Source organism: Solea solea, chromosome 11, assembly GCF_958295425.1.
Source record: "Solea solea chromosome 11, fSolSol10.1, whole genome shotgun sequence".
NCBI lineage: Eukaryota > Metazoa > Chordata > Actinopteri > Pleuronectiformes > Soleidae > Solea > Solea solea.
This window is the reverse complement of record NC_081144.1, coordinates 24,106,365-24,133,604: the sequence shown is the minus strand read 5'-3', so window position 1 is coordinate 24,133,604 and position 27,240 is coordinate 24,106,365. Positions and strand designations below refer to the sequence as shown.

At 40.7% G+C, this 27,240-nt stretch overlaps 2 protein-coding genes across 17 annotated transcripts in view; both read left to right on the top strand.

Annotated features, from left to right (window-relative positions):
• Positions 1–4,460, top strand: part of LOC131468115 (neuron navigator 1-like) — an 85,343-nt gene extending 80,883 nt beyond the window's left edge. For all 5 annotated transcript variants that reach the window (XM_058642025.1, XM_058642023.1, XM_058642022.1 and 2 more), the window contains 2 exons: positions 46–234; positions 1,716–4,460. In XM_058642025.1, the coding sequence (XP_058498008.1) occupies positions 46–234; positions 1,716–1,808 (282 nt within the window). In that variant the 3' untranslated portion in view covers positions 1,809–4,460. The remainder of the gene's footprint in view (positions 1–45; positions 235–1,715) is intronic.
• Positions 4,461–5,324: 864 nt separating this feature from the next.
• mybpha (myosin binding protein Ha) lies at positions 5,325–25,852 on the top strand. 12 transcript variants are annotated; one of them, XR_009241717.1, is made up of 14 exons: positions 5,325–5,566; positions 5,627–5,675; positions 7,544–7,597; positions 8,919–9,074; positions 9,646–9,813; positions 13,589–13,677; positions 13,772–13,967; positions 15,406–15,545; positions 15,630–15,789; positions 17,564–17,700; positions 21,685–21,871; positions 23,101–23,144; positions 25,046–25,088; positions 25,604–25,852. XR_009241717.1 is itself a non-coding variant. In XM_058642806.1 (12 exons), the coding sequence occupies exons 1-11, from the start codon at positions 5,354–5,356 to the stop codon at positions 23,133–23,135; spliced, it is 1,656 nt and encodes a 551-aa protein (XP_058498789.1). In that variant the 5' UTR covers positions 5,325–5,353; the 3' UTR covers positions 23,136–23,144; positions 25,604–25,852. The 12 variants fall into 12 exon arrangements, 1 of the variants encoding a protein (XP_058498789.1); XR_009241716.1 differs by having other exon boundaries at positions 7,541–7,597; XR_009241714.1 differs by having other exon boundaries at positions 7,532–7,597.
• The last annotated feature ends 1,388 nt before the right edge of the window (positions 25,853–27,240 follow it).

The following is a 27,240-nucleotide window of genomic DNA, read 5'->3' as shown; positions in this document are numbered from 1 at the left end:
CACGTGTTGTTTCTCACACACACACACGTCTTCATGTTCTCTCAGGTTCGCGGGCAGAAGTCGGTGTGGGAGGATCCGGTGGAGTGGGTGAGGGGAACTCTGCCGTGGCCCAATGCACAGCAAGACCAGTCCAGACTCTTTCACCTACCTCCCCCCAGCATCGGTGCCTCCAGTGAGGAGAAGAAACCCCCCAAAGATACACCTCCACCCAGCACGCTGGAGTCAGACCCACTGGTAGAGCTTCCTCTTCTGCTTATTTCAAGTTTTACATCCATTCTTCATGTTCTTTATGGCCGTGGTAGCTCAAGGATATCAAATATAAGGAGTTTGAACAAATGTTCACAGTACAAGTGTTCCCCTATGAATGCATGGAGCGTCTTTCAAACTTGGCAGGTGACCAAGGGCGTAGGTTTGTGTATGGACAGTGGGGGGACATGTCCCCACCAATATTTGGAGAAAGCCAGATTGTCACTACCAACATTAGAGACAGGGCAATGTGTGTACGTGAGTTCTTAGGGCCAAACCTCAGGCAAATGTTTTTGAGGGCAAATCAGCAGGCGACGTTTTTTAGCCGCCCACACCAGCAGGGATCAAATGAAGTGAACTATGAAGTTAACTATGTTGATTTAGAGGACAACGTCTTTGTTTTTTTTTTTAAACTGTCTGCGAACACTTGAACTTCGTTAACTAATTTCGTAAACGCGGGAAACACGCTAACATTTGAATGCACCGTCTTCCTGAAGAGCTGCCGTCAGTGACGTCGTCTTTTAGCTAATTGTTCAGCTAATTTCCTGCCAGTTTACGACATTTTGGGCTCCACCATTTTTGAAACTTTGTCTGCGAACACTTGAACTTCGTTAATTCATTTCGTAAATGCGGGAAAACACGATAAAATTTGAATGCAGTGACGTCATCTTTTTAGCTGATTTTTTTAGCTAACGTCCTGTCATTTAGAGGAAAAACGTACCTGAAATCACTACTTTTTTTCCTGGAAAATAAAAAGTCAGCTCCTGTTAGTTAATCACGTTTGCTAGTTTCAATCAGGAAAATAAAGTAAACATGTTGCCTTCAGGTTGCTAAACATTCACAATTCATTGTTTTGTCTCCTGAACATAGGACCTTACTATTAGGGTGTGTGTTGGGGGTGGAGGACAGTGTCCCCACGAGTCTTGTAACCAAACCCAAGCCTTGCAGGCGACAACTGTGCCAACTTTGCTGTTGTTTGGATGTAAGAAATGTAAGATATCTACTGAGATATGGGAAGAAATACAACAGATATATCAATAAAAGAGCTGCTTTCTTCTTCTTCTTCTTCTGCCTCCATCTTGTCCTCCTCCCTGTGTCCTCCTAAGGGAGGAAGGTTGCCTGATCAGCTGAGTGTGTATCGTACCGTACCATTTTACTATGGAACCCCAAGTGAAGGGTACCAGAGAATGGAACTGTTGTGGCCGGTTAATTTGGATCTGTTCCTGATGGAAACACAAATCAAATGTGTATGGTACCGAACCGAACTGGTCCACCCTGTGGAAACGCGGCTTTAGAGTGTCCACTTAATCATGAGCAAGGAGAACTGGGTCTTCCAAGCCAAGTTCCCTTTCCATCTTTGTAATCATTAAAGAAATAAACATTTGACGGATTATTGTATAATTTTAATCCCATTATTTCTGTGCACTTGCACGTTCACTGTGACTCACTTGCATTTGTTTCCGCTCTAGATGGCGATGCTGCTGAAGCTCCAGGAGTCGGCGAACTACATCGAGTCTCCGGAGCGGGAAGGTTTTGATCCGACGCTGCAGACGACGCTGTGACGCCGCGGAGCGACGGCGAGGCCGTAAAAGACTCAATAATGAACGTTGTCATGTGCTCAGTGAATCTACAGAAACACAGAGAGTTGATGATGATGATCTGTTTGTTCCGGATTCATCGTCTTTGAATCTGCAAGTGCATGGTAAAGCAGAATAATATGATTACGAAAAACATGACGTATAATCCTACTGATCCAGACTCTTTACGTTGTTTGTTCTTTTCGGGTTTTGTTTTTGTTTTTTCTCAACTCTCACGACAACTGTCGGTGCTTTTCTTCTTGTTCTTCCTTTTCTTTAACCAGTTTTTTCTTTCCAGAAAAGACATTTCCTCAAACGTAGGATGCACTTTATTTTCTACACCTGGTAATTGGACGTAAAAGAGGCCAAACCCTTGCAGTTCATCAATAATTCCTCAAGATGGCAGCATCTGTGTGGGTTTTTTCCTCTTGTTAAAGGTGCTCAGTCGAACACACACGAAACTGCTGGTTTTTGACGTTTGTCGGAAACTCTTCCGACGTTTTTTCCGTACTTCTGGATCAAACATTGTCGCGTTTGACGATTGTATGACTTTATCTATAAAATAACTCTTGATTTTGTAGGATTTTATACTGAGTCATCTCTAGTCAACACAGTAACTATAACAAACACGTCGTCGTCAGTGTAGAGTCGCACAAATGTCGCAGTTTCAGTCGTTTTTTTCCGACAAAAAATGTACAATGTCCTTTCTTATTTTATTTTATTTTATTTTATTAAATAACTTTGTTAACGTTTCCTTCGTCGCGAAGTTACAGGGCTGAGGATTGCGAGGATTGAATCGATGATTTTTCTTTAAGTGGCTTCCTCTCGTTTCTTCCCTTCTCTCGTTTGCACATAATATTATGTTTCCGAGAGTATGACATATGAGTATTAATGCTCACATCTCGACGGTTCCTTTAGAACGAAGGAAGACGCAGTCGGACCTCTCGGCTTCCACACCTGTTAGTGTGACATACCTCAGACCAGGTGTGGTTTTTTTCTTCATAAACGTCCGTAGACAGCGAAGCTGACGCTGTTTTTCCTGAAGTCTCTCTGTGCCTGAATCACAGTTTGGCCTGTAGCTGCTTTAAGTGACCACACAGAGGGCCTCGACTCAAAGAGAGCGTCCTCTCTCTGATGTCACTTTAATGTCGTCACCTCCATGCCCAGGTGTGGGCGGAGCTTGGGTTTCTAACTTTTTTTTTTAGTTTTTTTACGACATATTTGGACTTTAAGCTGTGGTAGGCGGGATTCTCATGGTGCTTTTAAATGCGACTCTTTAATTAGTTTCGCTAGCGTGCGGGTAACGCTAATGTAATACTGTTAGCTAACTTTTTCTAAGAAAAACTAAACACTTAAACAAACTCTGTATTTGAATTCTGTACGACAAAATCTCACAACACAGACAATGTCACATGACAAATTTACCGCCAATTTACAGCGTTTTGGGTTGTACCATTTTTGAAACTTTGTTGACTCGTCTCGTAAACATGGGAAACATGAAAGCATTTGAACACACGTCTTCCTGACAGGCTGCCATTGGTGATGTCATCTTTTAGCTAATTTTTTAGCTAATTTCCTGCCAATTTACAAAGACATGGGCTCCACCATTTTGGAAAGTGTATGTGAACACTTGAACTTGTTGACTCATCTCGTAAACATGGAAAACACGATAACATTTTAATGCACCAATTTCCTGAAAAGCTGCCATCAGCGACGTCCTCTATTAGCTATTTTTTTTTAGCAAATTTTCCACCAATTTACAACGTTGCTGGCTCCATTATTTTTGAAGCTGTCTGTGAAAAATTATACTTCGTTGACTCATCTCGTAAACAGGGGAAACACGATAACATTTGAACGACGTCATCTTTTAGCTCATTTTGTAGCTCATTTCCCGCCAATTTACAACATTGCGGGCTCCATTATTCTTGAAGCTGTCTGTGAAAAATTATACACGATAACATTTGAACAACGTCATCTTTTAGCTCATTTCCCGCCAATTTACAACACATTTATTCACGTACAAACAGCCAAACCTAACCTCACATGAAGACAGGACCCCGCCTCCCATTCTGGCTTCTGATTGGCTGACGTTTTTATTTGGATATTAAACTCAGATTTTTCAGATCACTGACTGCAGCTTTAAATAATACGTGTTTTGGGATTGAGATTATCCGTCCTTAGCTCCTCCCACCTGATGCATACACTTCATATTATCTCGCCTACCCCAGCTTTAATTGTGAAAGTCAGAGGAAGTGAAAGGATGAAACGTTAACGTATGTGTCATTGGACCTAAAGAAAAATACAGTTATCACAACAGATGTTTTAAATAACTGGATTTCTTCCTTTTCCGATCAAACTTTTGTTGTTGTTGTTGTTTTGTTTCTTATGCAAATATTTGTAAAGTTTTTTTCCCCTCATGACATCCCTATTGTACACAATGTAAATACGGAGATCATTGCATCTGCGACAGCAATCATCAAAAATAAAGAAGAGTGAGTGGAGGTCCGTCTTCGTCCTGTAGGGGGCAGCAGCAGCACTTACAGCAGCTCACTGGCATGTTGTGTGATGTCACAGTCCATATGAACAACACTGAGCTGTGGACAATAAAAATAAAAGTCATGCCATTGTTCACCTTCACCTGCTCTGACTGCTGTCACTGTGTTCAGCCACTGGGGGGCACCAACGTCGTGGGGAAGCTTTTACGGAGCGGTGTCATCTGTGACACAATGTAATGTCTGTGTGATTTTATAATTAGTATTTTTTTAAGTTTAAATTAATTAAAAAACAAAAATTGAGGAGAGAGATACACATTCTTGTGTAAAAAATAAATTAAAAGTAATAAATGAGAAGAAAATATGATAAAATGATATAGAAAAGATAATGTAGTCCTACTTTATATATATATATATATGTATATATATAACATATTTTATTTAATATACTGCATACACACATATTTACCTATGTATAAGGTGACACACATTTGTGATATTGTCTCTTTAATAGTGTTTGTTTTGTTAAATACCTGAAAGGGATTTCTTTTGATTCATTAAAGGCCAAAACATTTTTATAATAAAACACATTTTAAAATCAAAGTTTGATTTATAGCTGAAATGCATGTCAATATAAAGGTATAAAACATTGTATGTATTACAAATTCTGAGCATATAAGAAATATATGAGATTAGAAAGTGTTACAGGAGGATATAGTATATGATAAAAAATATATATACATACTATATATTTTATTTTATTTTATTGTTTAATCAAGTTGTATTATTGTTATAAAAATAGTCCTAATTCATATAATTATAATTATATTAAAGATTATTCAGTTAAAAAAATAGATACATGTTTGTTAGGTCACTTTTTGTGACAGAGATGATGATGAGGACGATGGTGATGATGATGAAGATAGTGAAGTGGGAGGAGCCGCACAGTGACTGAGTGAGTGGGTGGAGCCTCTCACGGCCTATATAAATGCCTCCTCACAGGCTCCTGGACTCTTCTGTCACAGTGTGGTCAGAGTCATGCCAGGAAAACCTGCACCCATCAAGAAGTCCCCGGCCAAGAAGGCCGCAGGGAAGACTTCTCCTGAGGCCGCTTCTCCTGAGGCTGCTTCTCCTGAGACTGTCCCTGAGAAGGTTCCTGAGCCTGAACCTGCTCCTGTAGAAGATGTTCCTCCACCTGTAGAAGCTCCAGCATCAGCTCAAGCTGTAGCTGAAACACCAGCTGCTCCGGCTACTGCTCCTGCTCCTGCTCCTGCTCCTGCTCCTGCTCCTGCTCCTGCTCCTGCTCCTGCTCCTGCTCCTGCTCCTGCTCCTGCTCCTGCTCCTGCAGCTCCAGCTCCAGGTGCAGTAACATCCATTTATGAATTATCATCTCATAACAAATTAGAATCAAAAAGCATTTTCTAAGTGATTTAGGAGCAGAGACAGTTGGATAAAGTTGGATTAGTAACCTTTGTTTGTGTTTTTATTGAATGAAAGCAATTGTCAGGCTTAAACATTAAGGTAAATAATCAAACTAACTTAATTTAAAGTTTGTAAAACATTTGTTTGTTTCCTTTTAAATTAATAAAATATTTTTTTTTAACCAATACATTTTAAGTAGGTTTTAGATCAAGTTAAAGGGACATTCTGTCAACATGACACATTTATTTAGTTTAGGAACTTTTTTTCATTTTAACATTAGAAATGAGTTTCTCTATGTCTTTAGTCGACTACTCCTGTTTCCTCGTGTTCACTGTGAACTCAAACCTGTTGATTTAAATTTATATTCTCATGTGAAGGTTAATGTTTTGATGTTTTGTCACGTGTTGTCATAGAAACGTGTTTGATTCTTTTCTCTGTAAAATAAATACAAACTTTGAATTTGAAAACAAAAGTTTTGAACTGAATTTCACAATAAAGGACCCTGTTGAACAGACGTCAGTGGTAAAGTCTGAACAGTGTGAACAGAAGACGAGTTGATTGTTTTCAGCTCATCGAGTAAATTCACCTGTTCTTGTCAATGGAAACAGAAGCTGCTGAAAACCGCTGCTTTAACTCGCTAACTTGCTTCTGTTTGTGATGTTTTAACAACTGCTGCTGCTGCTGCTGCTGCTGCTGAAGCTGGTAAACACACAAACTAATTCAATTCAATTCAATTTTATTTGTATAGCGCCAAATCATAACATACATTATCTCAGGGCATTGTACATAGACAACATCAAAGAGAGCAGAGAACCCCAACAGTTCACACAATGAGCAAGCACTAGGCATCAGTGGAGAGAAAAAACTCCCTCTTAACAGGAAGAAATCTCTGGCAGAACCAGGCTCAGAAATGTGCAGTCATCTGCCTCGACCGGTTGGGGTGAAGGGAAAATCGGGGACAGAGGAGAGGTGGAGGACAGAAAGGGGAGGGGGGAGAGAAGGACAAGAGGGAGATGAGGTAGAGACAGAAGAGAGAGAGAGACCAGGAGCAGATACACAACAACTGTATCAAGTTACAAGTTAATACAATTAATAATATCGACTTTTTAATTATAGCACAATAATAATGGTGATGATGTGGGTAGCCTCGAAAACTGGATCTTGGTCCCGCAACCTGCATGATGAGAATACAGAGAGAGAGAGAGAGGGAAGGAAGGAAATAACTAAACTACTGCACAACAACAACAGCATCAGCAGCAAACACTGACAATTACCGATCATGCTTTTCCCCGGCTATGAGGACGACTGAACTTTAACTGTCATGCAACCTTTAACAAAAAAAACAAACAAAAAAAAAAAACTTTGTAAAACAAAATTTTACCCAACATTATCAGGTAATGGAATAATAACTTGTAATTTCAGTTCTAATGAGAAAAATAAGTGTTTATAATGGGTTTTAATGGGGATATTTTTGTCCTTAAGGTGCAGAGTGTAACTATTTGTTTTACACAGGTTATTATAAACGTGTCAAAGTTGAAATTTTAAAATATCCAAAAATACAAACCTTTGCAATATGTCATGCGGTATGCATCAACACAGCCAATTTCATAAGGTTGCGTGAGGGTTAAATGTGCTGGTGTCTTTTCCACTGTAAACCTCATCAACACTTTTGTAATTTGACAATGAATATTATATTTTCTATCATAAAAGTTACAGTTTTTTTTTGGAAAACATTCCATGTCCTCGTCGCTGGTGATTGTTTTTATAAAAAACCTCCTGCGTCTTTAACGCTAGCTGCTCCAGCAGACGCTGTCGTAGCCGAGGAGCCGCCCAAAGCGCCAACACCGCCCCCTGCTGCAGGTAACGCAACATTTCTGCTCTGCTTTTGCTTGATCAGTCTGCTCAGGTAACATGGGCGCCACCTACTGCTCCCAGTATAAAACTAATAGAATGTAACTAAAACACAGAGGATAATGAAAATAAATGATATTTTCAGTTCATGACAACAACTATCAACAATTTTCATGTCATGTGGTCATTTTTTTTTTTATAACCAACTTCAACAAATATAGACATGAACACCAAATAATGTTCTCACAACATCTGAGAACAACAGAGAATCTTCTCAAATTTGGCCCAAACGTTCACTTGGATTAAAAGAAACTGAATAGATTTTGGTAGTCCCAAGTCAAAGGTGGAGGTCACGGTAACCTTGTGTTTTTAGGAAGGTGATATATTAAGAACACCTGTAAGAAAATTCCATTCTAAGGATTTCCTGAGTGGAATTTTGTGCCCAAAGGTCAAAGGCCACTGTGACCACAAGACGGGCTCTAGCTTGTAAATTTCAAGAGACAATTTCTTCAAATTTGGCACAAATGTTGTATTGTACTGAAGGATGAACAGAACTTTTTTGGTAGTCGGACATCAAAGATCGAGGTCAAGGTAACCTGATGTATTTATGATTATTATTATTACTTAAGAAACTTGAGTATAATCTGACACACACTGTTCACTTTCAAGGGTTAGGGTTAATTCAAAGGTCACTGTGACCCTACAATCCCATCTTTGTCTTATGAAGACTTTATCTCAGGAAAAAATCGAGACAATCCTTTCAGATTTGGTTAAAACCTTCACTTGGATTCAAGGTTTAAAGGCGACATAGACCGGAAGCTCCAATTAACGCTGCGTTTGTGTGCGTATCTGCGTCATTACCTCGTTTATGAAACCCTAAAGTTTCAGAACAAACAGTTCAGCCACTGCTGGGAAAATAGGGTTTTATTGTTTTCCTGGGCTCTGCGAAGCGGATCGGCACTTCCGTATGTTGATGACGTCATCAGTATACCTCACCACTCCTCTCACCACCGTAGCGTAGCGCCTCCTGGTGCAAGAGTGACCTCATTAGAATTTGATGGTCAAAGGTTTCTGTGACCTCACAAACACTTTGTTTGTCTTGTGGATGGATTGTTTTAGGAATGCCTTTGGGGGGTTGGATCAAATTTGCCACACATGTTCACTTGGATTAACTGTACAGATTAGACGATTTAAAAGTTTAATGTATTTTGAGTCAACAAGGAAAGCTATATACCCGTTCTATTGAAATGATTCATTATTTAGTCAATGCTGCGGTTGACTGTTCACCGTTTTGTTGAGGCCATTAACGAGTGAAAGTGTTTGCACTCAGGCTCATCTGACCGTCCTCCAGCTCCCAGCAGCGCTCCTCTGGACGTGTCTTTGGACGACGTGAGCGACTCCAGCTTCACCATCAAGTGGGACATGCCGGCGACAATCGGAGCCACCGGCCTTGAGGGATACACCATCGAGTACCGCAAGGATGGAAGTAAGTCTTTATGTCTGTGTGTGTGTGTGTGTGTGTGTACAGGCTGCACCTGTCCTCAGTGTCAGAGGTCACATCGATGCATCCAGGCCGTATTCGGCGCGGCAACATTCCGACGCCTGTCACCGTATCTCCTGACGCTGCTTTTAGAAGCGCACGTTTGCTCAGATGACGGCGTTGGACCGTCTGAGGTTTCACCGCCGTGGCCAAGAGGTTCTTCTTATGGGCAGGTTGTTTGTAAACTTGTGTCGACAGGTGATAAACCACTTAATGTTAAGGGGTCCCATGGAGGGAAGGTTTACACCAGTGCTTCTCAAACTTTTTTACACCAATATCAGCACTAACGTTTAAATAAGTTAAGTAGGTCGAACAAAAGTCAGAAGATGGTTTATTCTCTCATCGTCCTCCTCTTCCTCACATGTACTTCACACACTGGTATAGTGAACTGAGATTAAGATGAAGCTAGAGATAAGGTGACTCTAATATTAGGGCCCGAGCACGAATGACTTTGTGTCAAATAAAGTGTACTAAAAGCTACACATTAACACCGACATCCATTGTGTTTTCTTTGCAGCGTCAGACTGGATTGTCGCTAACGAGTATCCGACGCAAGGGAACCACTACTGCATCAAGAACCTGACGACCGGCGACCTGATGCACGCCCGCGTGTTTGCAGTTAACCGTGCAGCTCGAAGTGAACCTGCCGTCCTGGCCGAGCCTGTGATAATCCGTGAGATTGGGGGTGAGTCGCAGATAAATCTCTATCTATGTGTCCTTGAAGTGAGGGTTTAGGGTCTTTTTGAGGCGTGGTTGTGTGAGAGGTACCGACACTGAGTGACCAGCCTGGACACATGGAAACGCAGGAATAACAGGAAACTGACCTTTGTGTTGTGTTTTTAAGGAGCCCATAGCCCGGAAGTGCAAATTAATGCTGCATTTTTGTGTGTATCTGTGTGTAAATAACACATTAGAACTTAGTGATGCAGTGGATCAACAACTCCTGTGAGCTGTGATGTTAAAATCACTGATTTTCTTGGTGTGGGAGAGTTTTCAGCTTTTCTGCACGTACAAAGCTTTACAGAGTGATTTGAGAAGTTGCTATTGCACACTCAGTTTTCCCTTTGCAGCGATACACAGTATTATTAAATAAATATTATTCAGATTTAATGAAATAATCTGATATATCCCGAGTGGTTGGACTGAAAATGGCGGAAACATCTGATATCGTCTGTCTCCGACCTCTTTAACAGGCGTTCGCTCACAGTTGTAACTTATGACCTATCCTTAAAATACTTGTGTTGCAACCAGGGAGGCAGAGGTGGTAATAATGTCTCAGATGAACGTCTCCAATGGACGTCTCATAAATCCCGTCCGGTGTCGACGAGCTCTGTCGTCAGCTTCCGATGCTGCTTTCACTTGTGTGTACACACATCTTCAACTTTTACTGAAGTTTATATTCGTGAGGGAGAAGGTCACGCACTCGCGCCGCGGCTGCCGCTATTTTTACTTTTATGAGAGGAATAGAAGTTTGTTGTTAGCACGTTAGATTCTCAATGACACGCTGTTAGCACGTTAGATTCTCAATAACACGGCAAGAGAAGAAAATAAAAAAAAGTAAATAGGTTACATTTTATTTATTCAACAACATTAACATAAAAAACTAGATTAAGAAATTAAAAAAATGTATTCATTTTTGTTATTTATAGGTATGTGTTTGAATATAATTATCATTATTCTATAAACCAAATGATGAAACCTGAATAGAAATGTTGTAATTTATGGGATTTATTTGCAGAAAATTGAAAACTGGTCAAAACCACAAACGTTCAGACCTTGAAAAATTCAAAGAAAATGTAACTTATTAATTATTTTTTGTTTTTGTTTTTTTAAACTCTTACAGCTCTTAAAAATCTTATGAAGAGTTCATAAATAATATTTGTGAACATCTTTAATGCATCTCTTCTTTTTGTCAAACAAACCAACTTTGGTTTCAACTTTTTTTCTTTAACTGGAGTTTGAAAAACTGTTACCTGCACAATAACCTACAAAAACAGAACACACGATGAATTTATTTCATTTCATCGTTATTTTAATTTTCTAAATGAAAATTCCACTTTTTATTTGCAAAACAAATTTAGTACGAGTTCTAAAGTTGTGCCGAAAACAAATTGGCTTGACGTTGACGTATAAATGTGCATTTTTAATTAGTTTTACAGAAATTCTGGGCCTTTTTTGGTAGTGGGTATATTATGGCATTTTCCTGTAGACCACACCACTGTTTGATTATGCTTATATTTTTTCGCCCGTATGTATAAGATATTACAGCTTCCTTTAAGCTTTAATTACCAGTAAAAACTGAAACAATAGTTTGCGTCAAATCCCAAACTTTATTAAGTTTGTGTTAAATAAAATATAAGTAAATAAGTTATCACAGAAAATATAAGGAATTCTAAAGTCTGCTTAATCTAGTAAAGGAAGACACAGTAAATATTTCTTATAAGGGAGGATTTCTTTGCTTGTGTTAAGTAACATTTTCTTAAATTTTGGCCATTTTTGTTTAGTTTTTTTGCCTGTTTTTCCTCATTTTGGGGAACATTAGAGTCTGAACGTGGCTCCAGATTTACAAGCTAGTTAAGTCTTGTAGCCAAGCAAACATTTGCTTACCCCATTGGCAAATCTGTCATCTTAAAACAAATTTTTTTAAATCAACTCAAGAATATTTGGCTTATTTCTAATTGGGCTGTTTTTTTCCAATGTAGAAGTTTTCACTTTCTTTATTTTTCCACAAAACAAGGTGCAACCAACCTTGATTTTATTGCTGCTTGTGTGATTTGCTGCTTCAACACAAATATGTGAACAAAACTTTACTTTGAGAAATGAAACCAGAACCACTGGTCAACTGAGGTGAAAGATACACGATGGGTTTAAATTCACTCACACGCCGTCCGGACCGGCCAAAGTCCAGCATCTGCAAAAAAAAAAAACCCAGACAAAGACACGTTACCCTGAGACATTACCCTGAGACAAAGACACGTTATACCCTGAGACAAAGACACGTTATACCCTGAGACAAAGACACGTTATACCCTGAGACAAAGACACGTTATACCCTGAGACAAAGAGAGATTGCAGGTCGGTTGCTTTGCTGCTGGATGCCATCGTGCCTGCTGCACATTGCTGGGAGGTGTAATGATTAGTGGGGGATTAGAGTCTGAGCCAAATGGAGAACCAGACCTGATCTTAATGGGAAACGAGCTGGATCTCAAAGTGAGTGAGCATCGGTGTAATAGTGACAAATGTCAGGAGAGAGGACGAGACTCTGCGGGCAGGAAACCAGAAGAGTGAAGGAAACGTGGTTCCTGTCCCTTTAAAAAGTCTGGTGTGTAACATTCATGCTTTTCCATTATACAGTTCTAGCACAACTCGACTCGACTTTACTCACGCAGTCTGTCAACGTCACATTTCAGTTTCTGTGAACCTCGTCAGTTCCTGGTAGCTGCTCTATCACTAAAAAAAACAGATGTGAGTCGTGCTAGAACAGTATAGAAGCACCAGGAGGAATCCTCTGTCTGCTGCAATCTGCAGTCTCACCACTAGATGTCACTAATGTGTTCACACTGGACCTTTATGCCAGTTAAATTCTTTGTAAGACTTTTAATAAATGTTGATTGGAATACGATGTAACACCAATTTCACAATAATCAAACAAAAACAGGGTAAGGAAGGAATTTGTAATGTGGCTTTTTTAGGGGGTGGAGTCACGATGAAGACGAGAGTAGAACAGAACTTGGAAATAAACACCTGGTGTTCCCCAGCTTTGTGTTTGCTTTGTGATTCCCATCATACCACGTTCAAAATGCTCCATAAAGAGCTCAACCACAGACACGTCCGTCCTCAGTGAGGACAGAGATGAGTGGACAGCAGGGTGGGAGAGGTGATGGAGGGCAGCAGCTTGCTGGTTTTATGTGTCCTCTAAGCCCACAGAGATTTGCTGCTCCTGCAGAAACACGCAAGGGATGCTGTTGCTGACACTTAGCACCCGGGCCTGAACGACAGCACCCAGCAAAGAAAAAAAAGAGAAAGAAATCCAGGACAGATCATCATCTGATGTATCATCTGTGTGATTTAATTTCTGATCAGTTTGTTGGACGGTGAGTGACAGAGTTTTCTGGCTGCTTCTTCGTTTATCGAGAGGCGAGGGAACACGTGTCAGCATCGCGTCATCAAGAGATATTTCAGGAGGAGGAGGAGGAGGCTTCTTCCTCCTTTGCTTCTCTCTACCCAGATACTGTACTTTACCACACACACAGCCATCCTTTTAAGGAGTCTGCGTTGAATTCCATTCATTTGGACAAACTAAACAAAGACAAATCTTGAACCTTAACCATAACCAGTTATTGCCCAATCCCTAAAAATGAGGTTCTGCTTCATGAGGACAAGGTTTTGGTCTTCATGAGGACTACTGGTCCTGACAAGGTCAGTCGTGAACATGACTGACTTGAGGTTTTGTGTTCCAGATCGTCCCAAGATCCGCATGCCGCGCATTCTCCGCTCTCGCTACATCCGAAAGGTCGGAGAGCAGGTCAACGTGGTCATTCCATTTCTCGTAAGTCGCCGCAAAAGACGTTTAATCCTGAAGATTTCATGATCACGACTCACTATAAGCACTGTTACTTTTCTTTTTTTTAATTCCCTCTCAGGGGAAACCCAAACCCGTGGTGTCGTGGCTGAAGAACGGTCAGCCTCTGGACACGAAGAGGGTCAACATCAGGAACAGCAACCGCGACAGCATCGTGTTCATCCGCTCGGCCGAGAGGGAGGACTCCGGCGATTATGAGATGACCGTCAAAGTGGACAGCTTTGAAGACAAAGCCACAATCGTGCTGCAGATTGTGGGTGAGTCGCGTGTCCTTTTCTTTTCTTCACACGCCAGACAAACATGAGCATGGAAACAGGTGCGTGACATGTGTTAATGTTCTGCTTGTGCGTGTGCACACACCACTTGTTGATTTGTTCACACCTCGAACAACAAGGATTTCACATTGTTGCCTGTTTGATCTAACACAGTAAGAAGGACACGTCTTTCTTGTTCTGTTTTGTTCTTTCCCATAAACACGGAGTTGTTTCAGTAAATGTCTTCACACACACGCAACCCCTAAAGCCTCTGAAGCCTGTAGTACATGTGCCAGGCCTGTACGTGGTGCTGTAACGCATGTATAACATGGAGCATGTGCATAAAGGTTGCCCAAAGTCGTGTATTGATTGTGTACATGACAATGCAAGGGTAACATTTTGATATTTTTTCACGCCGAGTACCGTTTTCCAAAAACAGTATTTTTAAAATTTCAACTTAGACACACAAAACAATCAGTGTTGAAATTCTCCAACTGATGTCACGACACAAGAAGTTTTATCTACAGAGAACCTTTAAAAAAGGAAAAAGCTTGGAATAAAGTCTGTGAGGAAGTTGGTCTACCTGGTCGACCCGAATAAACACAAAAATAGCATTCTGGGGCTCCCAAAATGCTGGTTCCATGTGGAAAATAAGCAGATATGATACAAAATAGTCAGTGCACAAAAGCAAGTAGACATTGTCTGGGTCAGGCGTCGCAAAACATTGGCCGCATTTTTGCTTCATTGCGTCATTTGCTTGTGTTGAAAAATTACAACTTTGCTTCACCTCACGTAACGATGGAAAAACCAAATCATATCACGTCCATGACGTCACGTCACATCTGTGTCTGGTGTCCAGCCAGACTTGGTTCACAAGACTAGAAGCTTTATCTACTGAGATTGTTTAACAAAAAAACAAAAAAAAGAGGAAAAAGCTTGGAGTAGAGTCAGCGAGGTGTCCCACATGGCTTTGCATTAAGCCCCATACTTTTCTGAACTGAGGATAAGACACCTGGAGCTAATTAACTGGTTCTTATCTTATTGTACCAACATCATTTATTTGTAGGCTTCAACAAAAATCTTGAATCTAAAAGTTACAAAAGAATTGTGGTGTTCCTCAAGGATCCACTTTCGGCCTCGTATTGCTTTTTAAACTTTTGATATGACACCAGAAGCTGGTGCATTTTTTTAACTGGATCAAATCTGAGCAACAGATTTAACAGAAAATTTAACGTGGGCGGGGTCGTCATAGTATAGACATCGAGGTCTGTGGACGGACCACAGTGTATTTTTGCGGACAGCAGAAATTGGAACCTCGCCAGAACAGGTACCAAAAACAGCACCAAGTACCGGGTATTTTGGAGTCGAGTCGACCCGAGTAGTGCTTGGACTGTGTAATGGAAAAGCCTCGTTTATGGTTAACAGTGGTGTTTCTCCTCAGAGCTGCCTGGTCCTCCTGCCAGTGTGAAGCTGGTCGATGCCTGGGGCTTCAACGCTTCCCTTGAATGGACTCCTCCAAAGGACAATGGCAACTCAGACATCACCGGCTACACCGTTCAGAAGGCAGACAAGAAAACCGGGGTAAGGTCAACGTCCAAGTGCAGGTACACCAAAGACAGGACCTCTGGAAAGTGTGTGACACTGCGTTTTATCCTTGTCCTGCAGGACTGGTTCACGGTGCTGGAGCATTTCCACAGACTCAGTGTCACCGTCACCGACCTCGTCATGGGAAACTCGTACGTATTCAGGGTGTTCGCCGAGAACCAAGTGGGGCGGAGTCAGACGGCTGCCGTCACCAAAAAGGTGGCCACCGTCCCGAAGACAGGTGACCTGTCCCACCCACTCACTGTGTAGTTCAGGTTTTATTTTCAAGTATGAGCGCCCCCTGCTGTGAGAACCAGGCTGAGATACAGAGGTTTCTTTCAACCACTTAACAAAAGACTCTCACTCTCTACACCTGCCTATATATCTTTAAATAAATATGCATTAGAGTAGTTCAGGTTTTGTGAAATGTAGGTGGATACGGTACAGATTCGGGATTGAAGACAAGGAAAAACTAATTTTAGCAACATAACAAATTCCTAAAACCTTATAACTTTTATGTCAACAAAGTCTAAGATATCTTAAGAATATGTTAATATCTTTATCTCACTGTTATTCAGACTTTCCAACAGGAAACTGGAGTTTGTAAACCACTGATCCTCCCACACCAAAGTGATGATTTTAACATCACAGCACACAGGAGTTGTTAATCCACTGCTGCCTCCATCACTAAGTTCAAATGATTCATTTTGTGATTTCGGCTTTTGAAATATTTCATTCAGACGTATCGTAGTGACAAAAAGTGACCACACGAGGCAGGAGTAGACCAGCAGCTCCTCTCTCTCCGAGAGCTAAAATCACTGATTTTCTCTATGGACTTTGGTGTGAGATAAAGTAATAAACATTTTCTTAAGCTATGACTAAAATCAGTATTTTTTTTTCTCCACTCGCAGCCATGTTTTCACTCAGGCTGTTTCTCAGCAGCAGAACACATGTCAGTGCCTCACACTTGAATTATCCCCTTTAAGTGAGCTGAGGACGAATTGTTGGAATGAGTAAGGACTTAAGAGGCAGTGCGGCACTACAAGTGTTCGCTTTAATGACGGCAGTGTGTGTGTGTGTGTGTGTTTACAGAGTGGAAGCCTCGGCTCTGCTTTAATCCTAAACGAGCAGCAGCAGCAGCTCTCTCTCTCTCTATCTCGGCTCACATCCAGCAACCAGTGAAATAAAAGAAGCTCCGACAACATTCACACAGCTGTTAGAGCAAGTGTGTGTGTGTGTGTGTGTATATATATTTGTTTCACGACACATCATTTGCTGTTTATATGTCTGTGTGTCTGTACATGACACGTATGTATGTATGTACGTACGTGTCATTCCTGAGAACACGATATCTGAGTAACGCCTTGAGAGAATTTCCTCACATTTGTTATAAATGTTCACTTGGACTCAAAGTGGAACTCTGGAGGTCAAAGGTCAAGGTCGCTGTGGCTGCATAGAACAAAGTGTATTCACGGCGAAAGACACACAGTTGTACTTTTTATTTTAACTTGTATTTTTTGTGCAAAGACGCAAGTAAGTGTGAAATTCCCAGCCAAATCAGTTTTTTTGCTAACTTCTCAACTGAAACACTATGTTTACATGCACAGTTTAATCGAGTTGAGGCCGTAGTACGACTCAGACGGACAACCGGACAACTTGAACTTGTAACGATGCCAAAACGATGTATTGGCCTTGTATGTGTGACTCCGCCTCCGTAGGTGGCGCTGTATCTCTCTCTATAAGCTTGTGTGTGTCAAAGACCGGGGAGGACAGAGCGCCAAGTCCAACTCCAGTCCGACTAAGTGTATACATGCAGGAGTAATCAGACTATGGATCGCATTATCCAGGTATGACGGACTAACGTATTTACATGACATTAAGAAAACCAAATTATTGTCTTAGTCTGACTAAAATCGGACTAGTCTTAGTTGGACTAACATATCTAGATAATGCGATTCATAGTCCAGGTTTTTTGTGTAGTCACCATCGTGACCCTTTGCCTCATGTGTTCACAGGTATCGTCTATAAACCTCCTCAGTACGTGGACCACGACTTCGCCGAGGCGCCGAAGTTCACCACGCCCCTGAGCAACCACGCCGCCACAGTGGGATACACCACCAAGCTGCTGTGTGCTGTCCGTGGATGCCCCATGGTCAGACACTCACTCACACTCACTCATGACAAAGCTGCGATATAACATGTTCACGTCTTTATCTCACTGTTAGACAGACTTTTACAACAGGAAACTGAAGTTTGTAAACCGCTCACTCTCCCACACCAAATCCCATAGAGAAAATCAACGATTTTACATCACAGCACACAGGAGTTGTTGATCCACTGCTGCCTCCATCACGAAGTTCAAATGTGATATTTTGTGACCTTGGAGTTTGAAAACCTTCGTTCAGATTTACGTCAGTGACACAAAGTGACCACACGAGGCAGCAGTGGACCAGCAGCTCCTGTGTCCCCATGAGCTAAAATCACTGATTTTCTCTATGGGATTTGGTACTGTAGTAAGTGGGTGGTTTACAAAGCAGCAAAACTGGTAATTGTAATGTTTGGTAAAATGGGAAGAAAAGGGACAAATCTTTTTGATAGTATGAAGAAACTGAAGAGTCAGTCTCGCTGTTTGTTCATAGAGGTATTTCCATTTCCCTCGTTAGACATCTGTTGTGTTGAGAATTCTAATGGGAGAGTCTGGATAAACCATTTGAGTGTGCGACATATTCTGTTTCAAAGGGGGTCGTAATTTTTCACCGCTCTCAAGACACAGGGCAGGGCGAGTGCTGGTATGTGAGTGTGAAGTGTCAGTGCCTCTCCCTGCTGCTCTGGGTAAACATATCTTTACAGTTGTCTGGCTGACGTAGGCGGCTTAAGTGGAAATGCATTTAATTATGCATCCTCGCCGTCCTCGCCGTGTCTCCAAGGTCAGACGGCAGTGGACGGACAGTGGACACAAGTCGAGACAAATCAAACAGAAGCAGTTAAGACGACTTATAGTTACTTATAATTCCAAAATCTGCTTAAAGTTCCAAATTCTATTTATAATTCTAAATCCCACTGATTGGTCAGAGAGTGTCGTACTGAAGAGTCGTGAGCGACACAAGAATCAAAGTGAACAATGCTGTACAACACAACTGTAGATCAAAGTTAAAAAGACTTAAAAATCTCTGAAAACATGAACGTTAATCTCCAACATTTAGCAAAGTTTAGCAGTCAAGTCACTGGTTTGTTTGAGTCGAGCTAGAACTGAAAAGTGCTGTAAGATAAAAAGCTAAACACAGAGTGTAATCCGTCCTCTTGTGTCTCACGTCTTGTATCTGTGTCGTCCTCTGTCCCGTCATGTCCGTGTGTGTGTGTGTGTGTGTGTGTGTGTAGAGTCAGTCACACTGATAACAGAGCTTCAGTGTGAAAGCAGCTGGTAAAAATATCACCACAGGACAGTAAAATGTAACCTCTTATCTTACATGTTACTGCTGCTCTGGCAGCTTCTTTATCACAGGACGACTTATCGCTCAAACATGCCTCTCTGCTGCAGGGATGGACGTCCTCAGAGACATAGACACTAGAATCACCATGTTCTAAAGACATCAAATCATTTATATTTAATATGAGTTGAAGAAGTGGGCGTTAGATTCCAAGAAACCCGTCCATGTTCCTGTCTTCTTATAACTTTCCTGTTCTCTTTGTCGCTGTTCTTTGTCTTAAATATTGTCCATTTGATCCATATTTCTTTAAACCGAGCTTCCTGTTGTCGTAGACGCTGTGTCATCAAATCTAGTTTATTATACTTTCGATCTTTGGTAAAACAAAGTGTGATGTGTTCTCCACATCTTCTCCTCATGTTCTCCACATCTTCTCCACATCTTCTCCACATGTTCTTTTCATGTTCTCGTGTTCTCCACATCTTCTCCTCACATTCTCCACATCTTCTCCACATGTTCTTTTCATGTTCTCGTGTTCTCCACATCTTCTCCTCACATTCTCCTCATGTTCTCTTCATGTTCTCGTGTTCTCCACAAATTCTCCTCATGTTCTCCACATGTTCTTTTCATGTTCTTGTGTTCTCCACATCTTCTCCGCATGTTACGCCAATCTTCATTCAATTCCCATATTTCTTTGGCTTTTTAATGTTAAATGAAGGTTAGTTATCTGTGCTAGAAACAATGATATCGACTATAAATATGATCAAATTCTGCTATAACACAAATAAATAGAGTTAAAACTAAATAAGTTTTATTACGTGACCCTTTTAAAGTAAAATTCCAACAATTCCATCTATTTTTTAATCAATATATAATATTTATATGTATGTAAGAAAGGTATTCAATATAATAAATATGATGATTATCAGCGCAGCAGCCTTTAAAACCAGGAAAAGTCATCATCTGCATCTCTGCTTCCCTCTGGTGGAGGGTTGGTCTCACAGCGTCTCCTCTGACGCCGTGTCCTCAGCTCTGTCCTCAGCTCTGTCCATCTGTGCTGGACACAAACTGAAGTCAGAAACATGAAACCTGGTCTTGAGCTCAGGGTTTCAGTCTCACTCTCCCTGCACGAACATTTCCTCACGGTGCGACAGCTTCGCGGTTCGGGCTGATTTTGCTGATCCTGATCCGGTTTCACTTTCTGGTGACGCGTTTCAGATCAGCCCAGTTACACACATGGACTTGTGCTTAACCAGGTTTTTAAAATAGCCGTTTCCTCTATTCTGAGCAGGTGACTCAGAGCGTTAATTCTGTCAGAATATTCTTCACTGTGTCAGTGAGGAGGTGTTCGCTGATTTGTGATCCTCTCACTCTCCCACACCAAACCCCATAGAGAAAATCAGTGATTTTAACCTCACAGCACACAGTTGTTGTTGATCCACTGCTGCCTCCATCACTGAGTTCAAATGTCTTATTTTATGAATTTGCGGTTCGAAATCATTCATTCAGATTCACCATAGTGGCACAAACTGACCACACGAGGCTGAAGTAGATCAGCAGTCCCTGTGTCCCAGTGAGCTAAAATCACTGATTTTCTTTATGGGGTTTGGTGTGGGAGAGTGAGTGGTTTACAAACTTCAGTTTCCTGTTGGAAAAGTCTGTCTAACAGTGAGATAAACACGTGAACATATTCATAAAATGTCATAGACAGGAGATGGCGGACGTTTGTGTCACTCTGTAAATTATCCCACACCAAACCCCATAGAGAAAATCAGTGATTTTAACACCACAGCACACAGGAGTTGTTGATCCACTGCTGCCTCCATCACTAAGTTCAAATGTCTTATTTTGTAAAATTCGGGGTTTGAAAACCTTCAGGCAGCAGTAGACCAGCAGCTCTTGTGACAAATGACTTTTCTCTCTCTGAAAACTGATTCTTTACAAATATCAAATCTAAATGAGTTTATGACTCATGTGTTGCCAGACTCGGTGGCTTCACATGAGGCCAAAAATGAGGCCCCCTGAGCTTTAATTATATGGACAGTATATCACAGCCTGTCATAAGCTACATCTTTTTAATTTTAACACTCTGACTCTGTGCGTCCTGAAATATCTCTTTAACACAGACGAGGGGTTCAAATTAGGAGTTAAATTAAACTGTACAGAGGAGCTCGGGTTACACTCAGCTGGACAAACACTGTCAAGTGTCCATTACGTCCTCTCCATCTTCATTAAGCCCCCACTGAGGGGTTTTCATACTCGGCCGTCGACCAACTCCTGTTTGTGAGACGAGACTCTGCTGCTGCTCGACCCTTTAAGTTACTTAACAGCTCTCCCGCACCAAACTCCATAAAACAAATCAGTCATTTTAGCTGCCGTGGACACAGGTACTGCTGCCTCGTGTGGTCACTTTGTCCCACTGAGGTTAATTTTTTTTAAAGAATTTAAAATGCCGAATTTACAAAATAAGACATTTGAACTCAGTGATGGAGGCAGCAGTGGATCAACAACTCCTTTGTGGATCAACAACTCCTACTGCTGTGATGTAAAATCTCTGATTTTCTCTATGGGGTTTGGTGCAGGGAAGTGAGTAATTGAAATAATAATGTGAAATAATGCCATTTTTCACTGTAGTTGTAGAGGATGTTTGGGATTTTCTGCTGTTTCTTAACGATACCGTTTCCTTTTCCTCGTCCTCCGTCTCCTTCCAGCCAAAGATCGAGTGGATGAAAAACCAGATGATCATCGGTGACGACCCAAAGTACCGACAGATCTCAACCCAGGGCGTCTGCTCGCTGGAGATCAGGAAGCCCAGCCCCTTCGACGGCGGCGTGTACACCTGCAGAGCCAAGAACGACCAGGGGGAGGCAGTGGTCTCCTGCAAACTGGAGGTCAAGAGTACGTATCACGTCCTGAAAAACTAACAACGGGTTATCTTTAAGTTAACATCAGGAAACAAACATCGATAGAAATGACACTTGAAAAATTTCCTGCAGTTGCAAACATACGCACATGTGGTGAAGTACCTCTCCAGATCAGCAGGTGGCAGTAAACCCGCTCACTGTCTGCCGCCACCAACGGCCACAATTAGATTGTATTATGAAAATAGTTTCCCATTCCAGAGATTGAAGTCAACCCAGAACTGTCCTAAACTCGTATTCTCTTGGATGTCCACAAGGGGGCGACTCCTCTGCTTTGTACAATTTGTACGGGTGCGTTCTAGTTGTAGTCGGAAGTCAGAATTTAAGAAGGTAAAGCCCAATCGAGTCAGATTTACTAATCTTCACTTTGATCAAATATTACTTGGCTAGAATATTTAAAACTAGCTTGTAAATTTAGCCACTTTCAGACTCTAATGTTCCTTAAAATGAGGAAAAACAGACTTTAAAGACTCAGATTTCCATCTCAAAATGTGGGAGCAACCTCACCGACTTGGAATCCTATGCCGGGGTTGGTGAGATCGCTACAACTTTTTGAGTTGGAAATCTGAGTGGAGGAGTGTACCTCTTGACCAATGAGCTTAATAAATATTGCTTGGCTAGAATCCTTAAAACTAGCTTGTAAATGTAGCCACATTCAGACTGTACTGTTCCTTAAAATAAGGCCAAAAAATCGACGAAACTGGCCAAACTTTAAGAAAGTAACTTTCTCCTCAGCTCAATTTTCCAACTTAGAAACTCAGAGAAACCTTCCCGACCCTGGCGTAGGATTCTAAAATGGCTGCCACTCGTTGTGTACAAACACTGCTACCGCTGTAGTTAATAGCACCTCTGTTTTATTTCTTACAAAAAAAACATTGAACAATAGTTTTCAGTTGAACATGTGGCTACGTTGTCTGTATGTTTGCAAAATACTGTGTGTAGCTTTGTTATTGACTGTGCTAACAGTGGCTAATGATGGCTAACAGTGGCTAGCCCGAGATACACTTGTGTCCATGTTTACATCCATAAATCTAGGATAATCTGAGCCTAACTTTTAACTTAATTCAGTCTGTAAATATTTTTGTTAATGTTCTCAATCTCTAGTATTGCTTGTATTTTGTAAATAACGACACTACTTTAGAGTCAAATAGAACAGGAAGCTTTGTTTACTGTAGCTGAATTGAATTTGTCTTTGTCTTTCAACAGAGGTGATTCATCCAGACGCAGAGAAGGGCAAATAAACTAATGAGGTAAGAGACAAACAGAGAGGATCGGATATTCAAGAGTTCCTCATTTGTCTTTTCACTATTTTAATTTCCTCAGAAAAATGACCTTTAATTAATGTGAGCGCCCCCTGCTGCTGAGAATACCCACGCTCACTCACACCTGATAAAATCTACACTAGCTTTGATATCTGAAGAATTATCTTCACGTCTTCAACTCACAGTTAGATTTTTCCAAACACTCACTCTCCCACACCAGTTGTTGATCCACTGCTGCCTCCATCACTAAGTTCAGACGTCTTATTTTGTAAATTCGGCATCTTAAATTCTTCATTTTAAATTTACCTCAGTGACACAAAGTGACCACACGAGGCAGCAGTAGACCAGCAGCTCCTGTGTCCCCGTGAGCTAAAATCACTGATTTTCTCAATGGGTTTTGGTGTGGGAGAGTGAGCGCTTTATAAACTTCCGTTTACTGCTGGAAAATTCTGTTTAAACGGTAAGATATTGTGGACTTACGTAAGTGTATATTTTATTTGGTGAGGTTTTTGTTTGTGTACGTTTGAGGAAGACCGGTCTTGGTTACAGAGTTGACCTCCAGTGAGGTCAGGGACACGGGTGTTCACACTTCTCTGTGGACGGGGGTCACATTTATCCCCCCCCCCCCCCCCCCCCAGAGAGGCTCGGGTGATCACAACTGAGCATGTCCTCGTCGTGTACGGACGCGTTCACGCCTGTATTTACAGCTGTGATCACATTTCCAACGCAGCCACAGCGAGAGCAGAGAAATACTTGTGGAAAAATAATCTCATTTTACTCATTTAACTTTGTCCTCATTGACAGCCCCATTAGAAATTAGCCAAATATTCTTACATTGATTATAATTTTCTGTCTTTAAAGTCAAAGAATCTGCCAGTGGGGTGAGCAAATTTTGCTTGGCTAGAATACTTCAGACTAGCTCGTAAATTTTGCAACTTTCAGACATAAAACGAGGAAAAACTGGCTGACATTTACCAAAGTTGTACTTAACATAAGCAAAGAAATTCTGCCATGTAAGAAATGTTCACTTAAAATTAGTCTTCCATTACTTTAAGCTTGAATTTATACCTTAGTATTTTCATATTTGCAGGCACACACCATTATGTGACAGTTAATTTTACTGGTAATTAAAGATTAAAGTGCACTATAATATTTGATTAAGACAAACGTTTGATTTTTTTCTTAAAATTTTATTATTTTTCCCCTACAAAATTTGCTTACCAAGATTATTTTTTAGGCAATTTTTTTTAACTATTTCACAGAAACTAGATTTGTTTTACTTTCTTTTTGCAGTGCAGAAGTAAAATTCAGTAAATATGAGAAATTCTACGGTATAGAGACTCATTCTAAGTTAACCTTTTTTAGATTTCACAGTACATTTTGAAGATATACTTTGTATTTCCACAAATTTTGGCCACTTATGTACAGTTTTTGGCCTGTTTTTTTTTTTTTGTCTTTTAAGGAACATCAGAAAGTGGCTGACCTAATTTGCAGATTCTTTATCTTAAAACAAGAAAATGTAAATAGATTTAAGGATATTTGGCTTATTTGAAATCGGTCTGTTTTTACAGTGTAGACAGCGGGTGTTTGTGTGTATCTGTACAGTGTGTGTGTGTGTGTGTGTGGTGGGGGGGTGATGTCAGCTCTGTAGCTTCTAAAAATGTCTCCAGATGATTTGACACGTTGCCAAACTCTTCACATTACCATGAGTCAACAGGCGGAGAGGATTACTGTGAGGACGAGGGAGAATACCAGCGCAATTAATGCTCACTGGAAAATACGCTGCATATCTCTCTCTCACACACACACACACACACACACACACACACACACACGTTGTCCCTGAGGTGATTATGTACACCTCCTGACCCTGTTTAACTTTCCCTCAGTGCCTTTAATGGACCAGCAGAAGTCCAGGTCTTATGTTTGAAGGTACGTTCACATGTGTGTGAAAATCCACCTCAGATTAAGTCTAAGATATCTTCAGAACATCTTCACGTCTTTATCTCTAACTGTTTGACAGACTTTTCCAACAGGAAACTGATGTAAACCGCTCCCACTCCCACTCCCACACAAAACCCCAAAGAGAAAATCAGTGATTTTAACTTCACAGTGCACAGGAGTTGTTGATCCACTGCTGCCTCCATTAGTAAGTTCAAATGTCTTATTTAGTCAATTCGGCTTTTGAAAACCTTCACTCAGATTTACCTCAGTGACACAAAGTGACCACAAGAGGCAGCAGTAGACCAGCAGCTCCTGTGTGCTGTGATGTTAAAATCGTTGATATTTTCTCTATGGGCTTTGGTGCAGAGAGAGTGAGTGGTTTACAAACAGCAGTTTCCTGTTGGAAAAGTCTGTCTAACAGTGAGAAAAAGACGTGAACATGTTCTTAAACAGGATTTTATTATTTGTTTTTACCCTCTCTGTGAATCTTTTCTCTGCTTCAGAGAGTTTGAGGAGCTGAGAGAAGAAACAGTGTGTACATAATGAAGAAAGAAGAAGAAATGAATGGCGCAACGTTGCTGCTCCACCAGACGTCCCACTGTATGTCGACTTAGTTGGTGAAATGTATGTGAGTCTATATTTACCATTTGCTGTCTGTCATAGTCGATCTTCACGTTCTGCTCAATAAACCTGCTGACGTGCTCCTGTCATGACTGTATGGATGTTTTAATAAAGGAAGTGTATTTATTGTACATCATTTGGATTCTTACGGACATTTGTAAACGCCGAACAGACACAGACTTGAAATAAAACCAAAATTACTCAGAGGGTAAAGACCTCCGCCACGAGTTCCCTGTGCTTTACAAACCAGCATCAACAACTTTCTGGATGTGTACAGAACTTTACCTGTTTATAGATATTACCATCTTACATAAACATGACAAAATTTATCTTGATCTGTTAATGTGTCGCTGAGATATATACGTCTGTACGGAAGCCCGTTTCAAAATATATATTAGTAATTCGTAATATTGAGATACTAAGTCGTAATAATGACATACTAAGTCTTAATAATGACATAGTAAGTCGTAATATGGAGACACTAAGGCGTAATCATGAGATAGTAAGTCGTAATAATGAGATACCAAGTCACAATAATGAGAATGTAAGTCGTAATTATGAGGTACTAAGTCGAAATAATGTGAAACTAACTGTGGAGGGTTGCCGGTTCAAGTCCCCACCAGGTCAAAAGGGCTGGGGTACCCCTGAGCAAGGTACCCAACCCCCAGGCGCTACTCAGTGTGGCAGCCCACTAGCAGCACACCTAATTCTAGGTTGGGTCCAATGCAGAGAAATAATTCCCCTAAGGGGATTAATAAAGTATAGGATTTAGATTAAATCTGTGTATGTAAATATTTAACACTCCATGTTCTGCTGTCTTTAAAGTCCTCGACCTCTCAGAAGAAAAAGGAAATGCCTTTTTGACTTTTACAGCACAGACTGATTTAAGAGTCTCATAAATCTGGACACCGGACACTGACCGAGTCCAACGTTTACATTAACACGCGTGTTGTTTACTCAAGTGTGAAGTGGGAACATCGGAGCGTCCAGGAGGAACGTCGACCCACAATGCACCTTAACTTATCATATCATGACTTAGCAATGACTGAGGAAGTGGTTAAAACTGGGTCTAAGATTTGAAATGTTCTTGGATTAAGTTAAGGTAAGACATTAAGTGGTTATGGTTAAGTTTAGTGATAAGACGTATCATCTGTCCAAATTAATATAATATAATATAATATAATATAAAATAATAATAGACTTGAATTCAAATTGAGCAAAGCAGTGAATTCTTGCTGCGTGAAGGCAATAATAATCTGTGTTATACTGACACCTAGTGGTCAGTGTGAAAAATATAAAATACGAATGGACCGATGACTTTTATTTTCTTGTATTTGACTGTCTTTAATGACGCTAAATGACTTTTTAAACCAAATATGTATTTGTAAGAGTCTGAAAAATAATAACAATAAAACCATTTAATAAAATGAGAATTGAGTTTAATGGAATATGATTTTATATATGATTTCTAAAATGGAATTCCCCACTGGGTTGAGTTTGGTTTTAAATTACATAAATA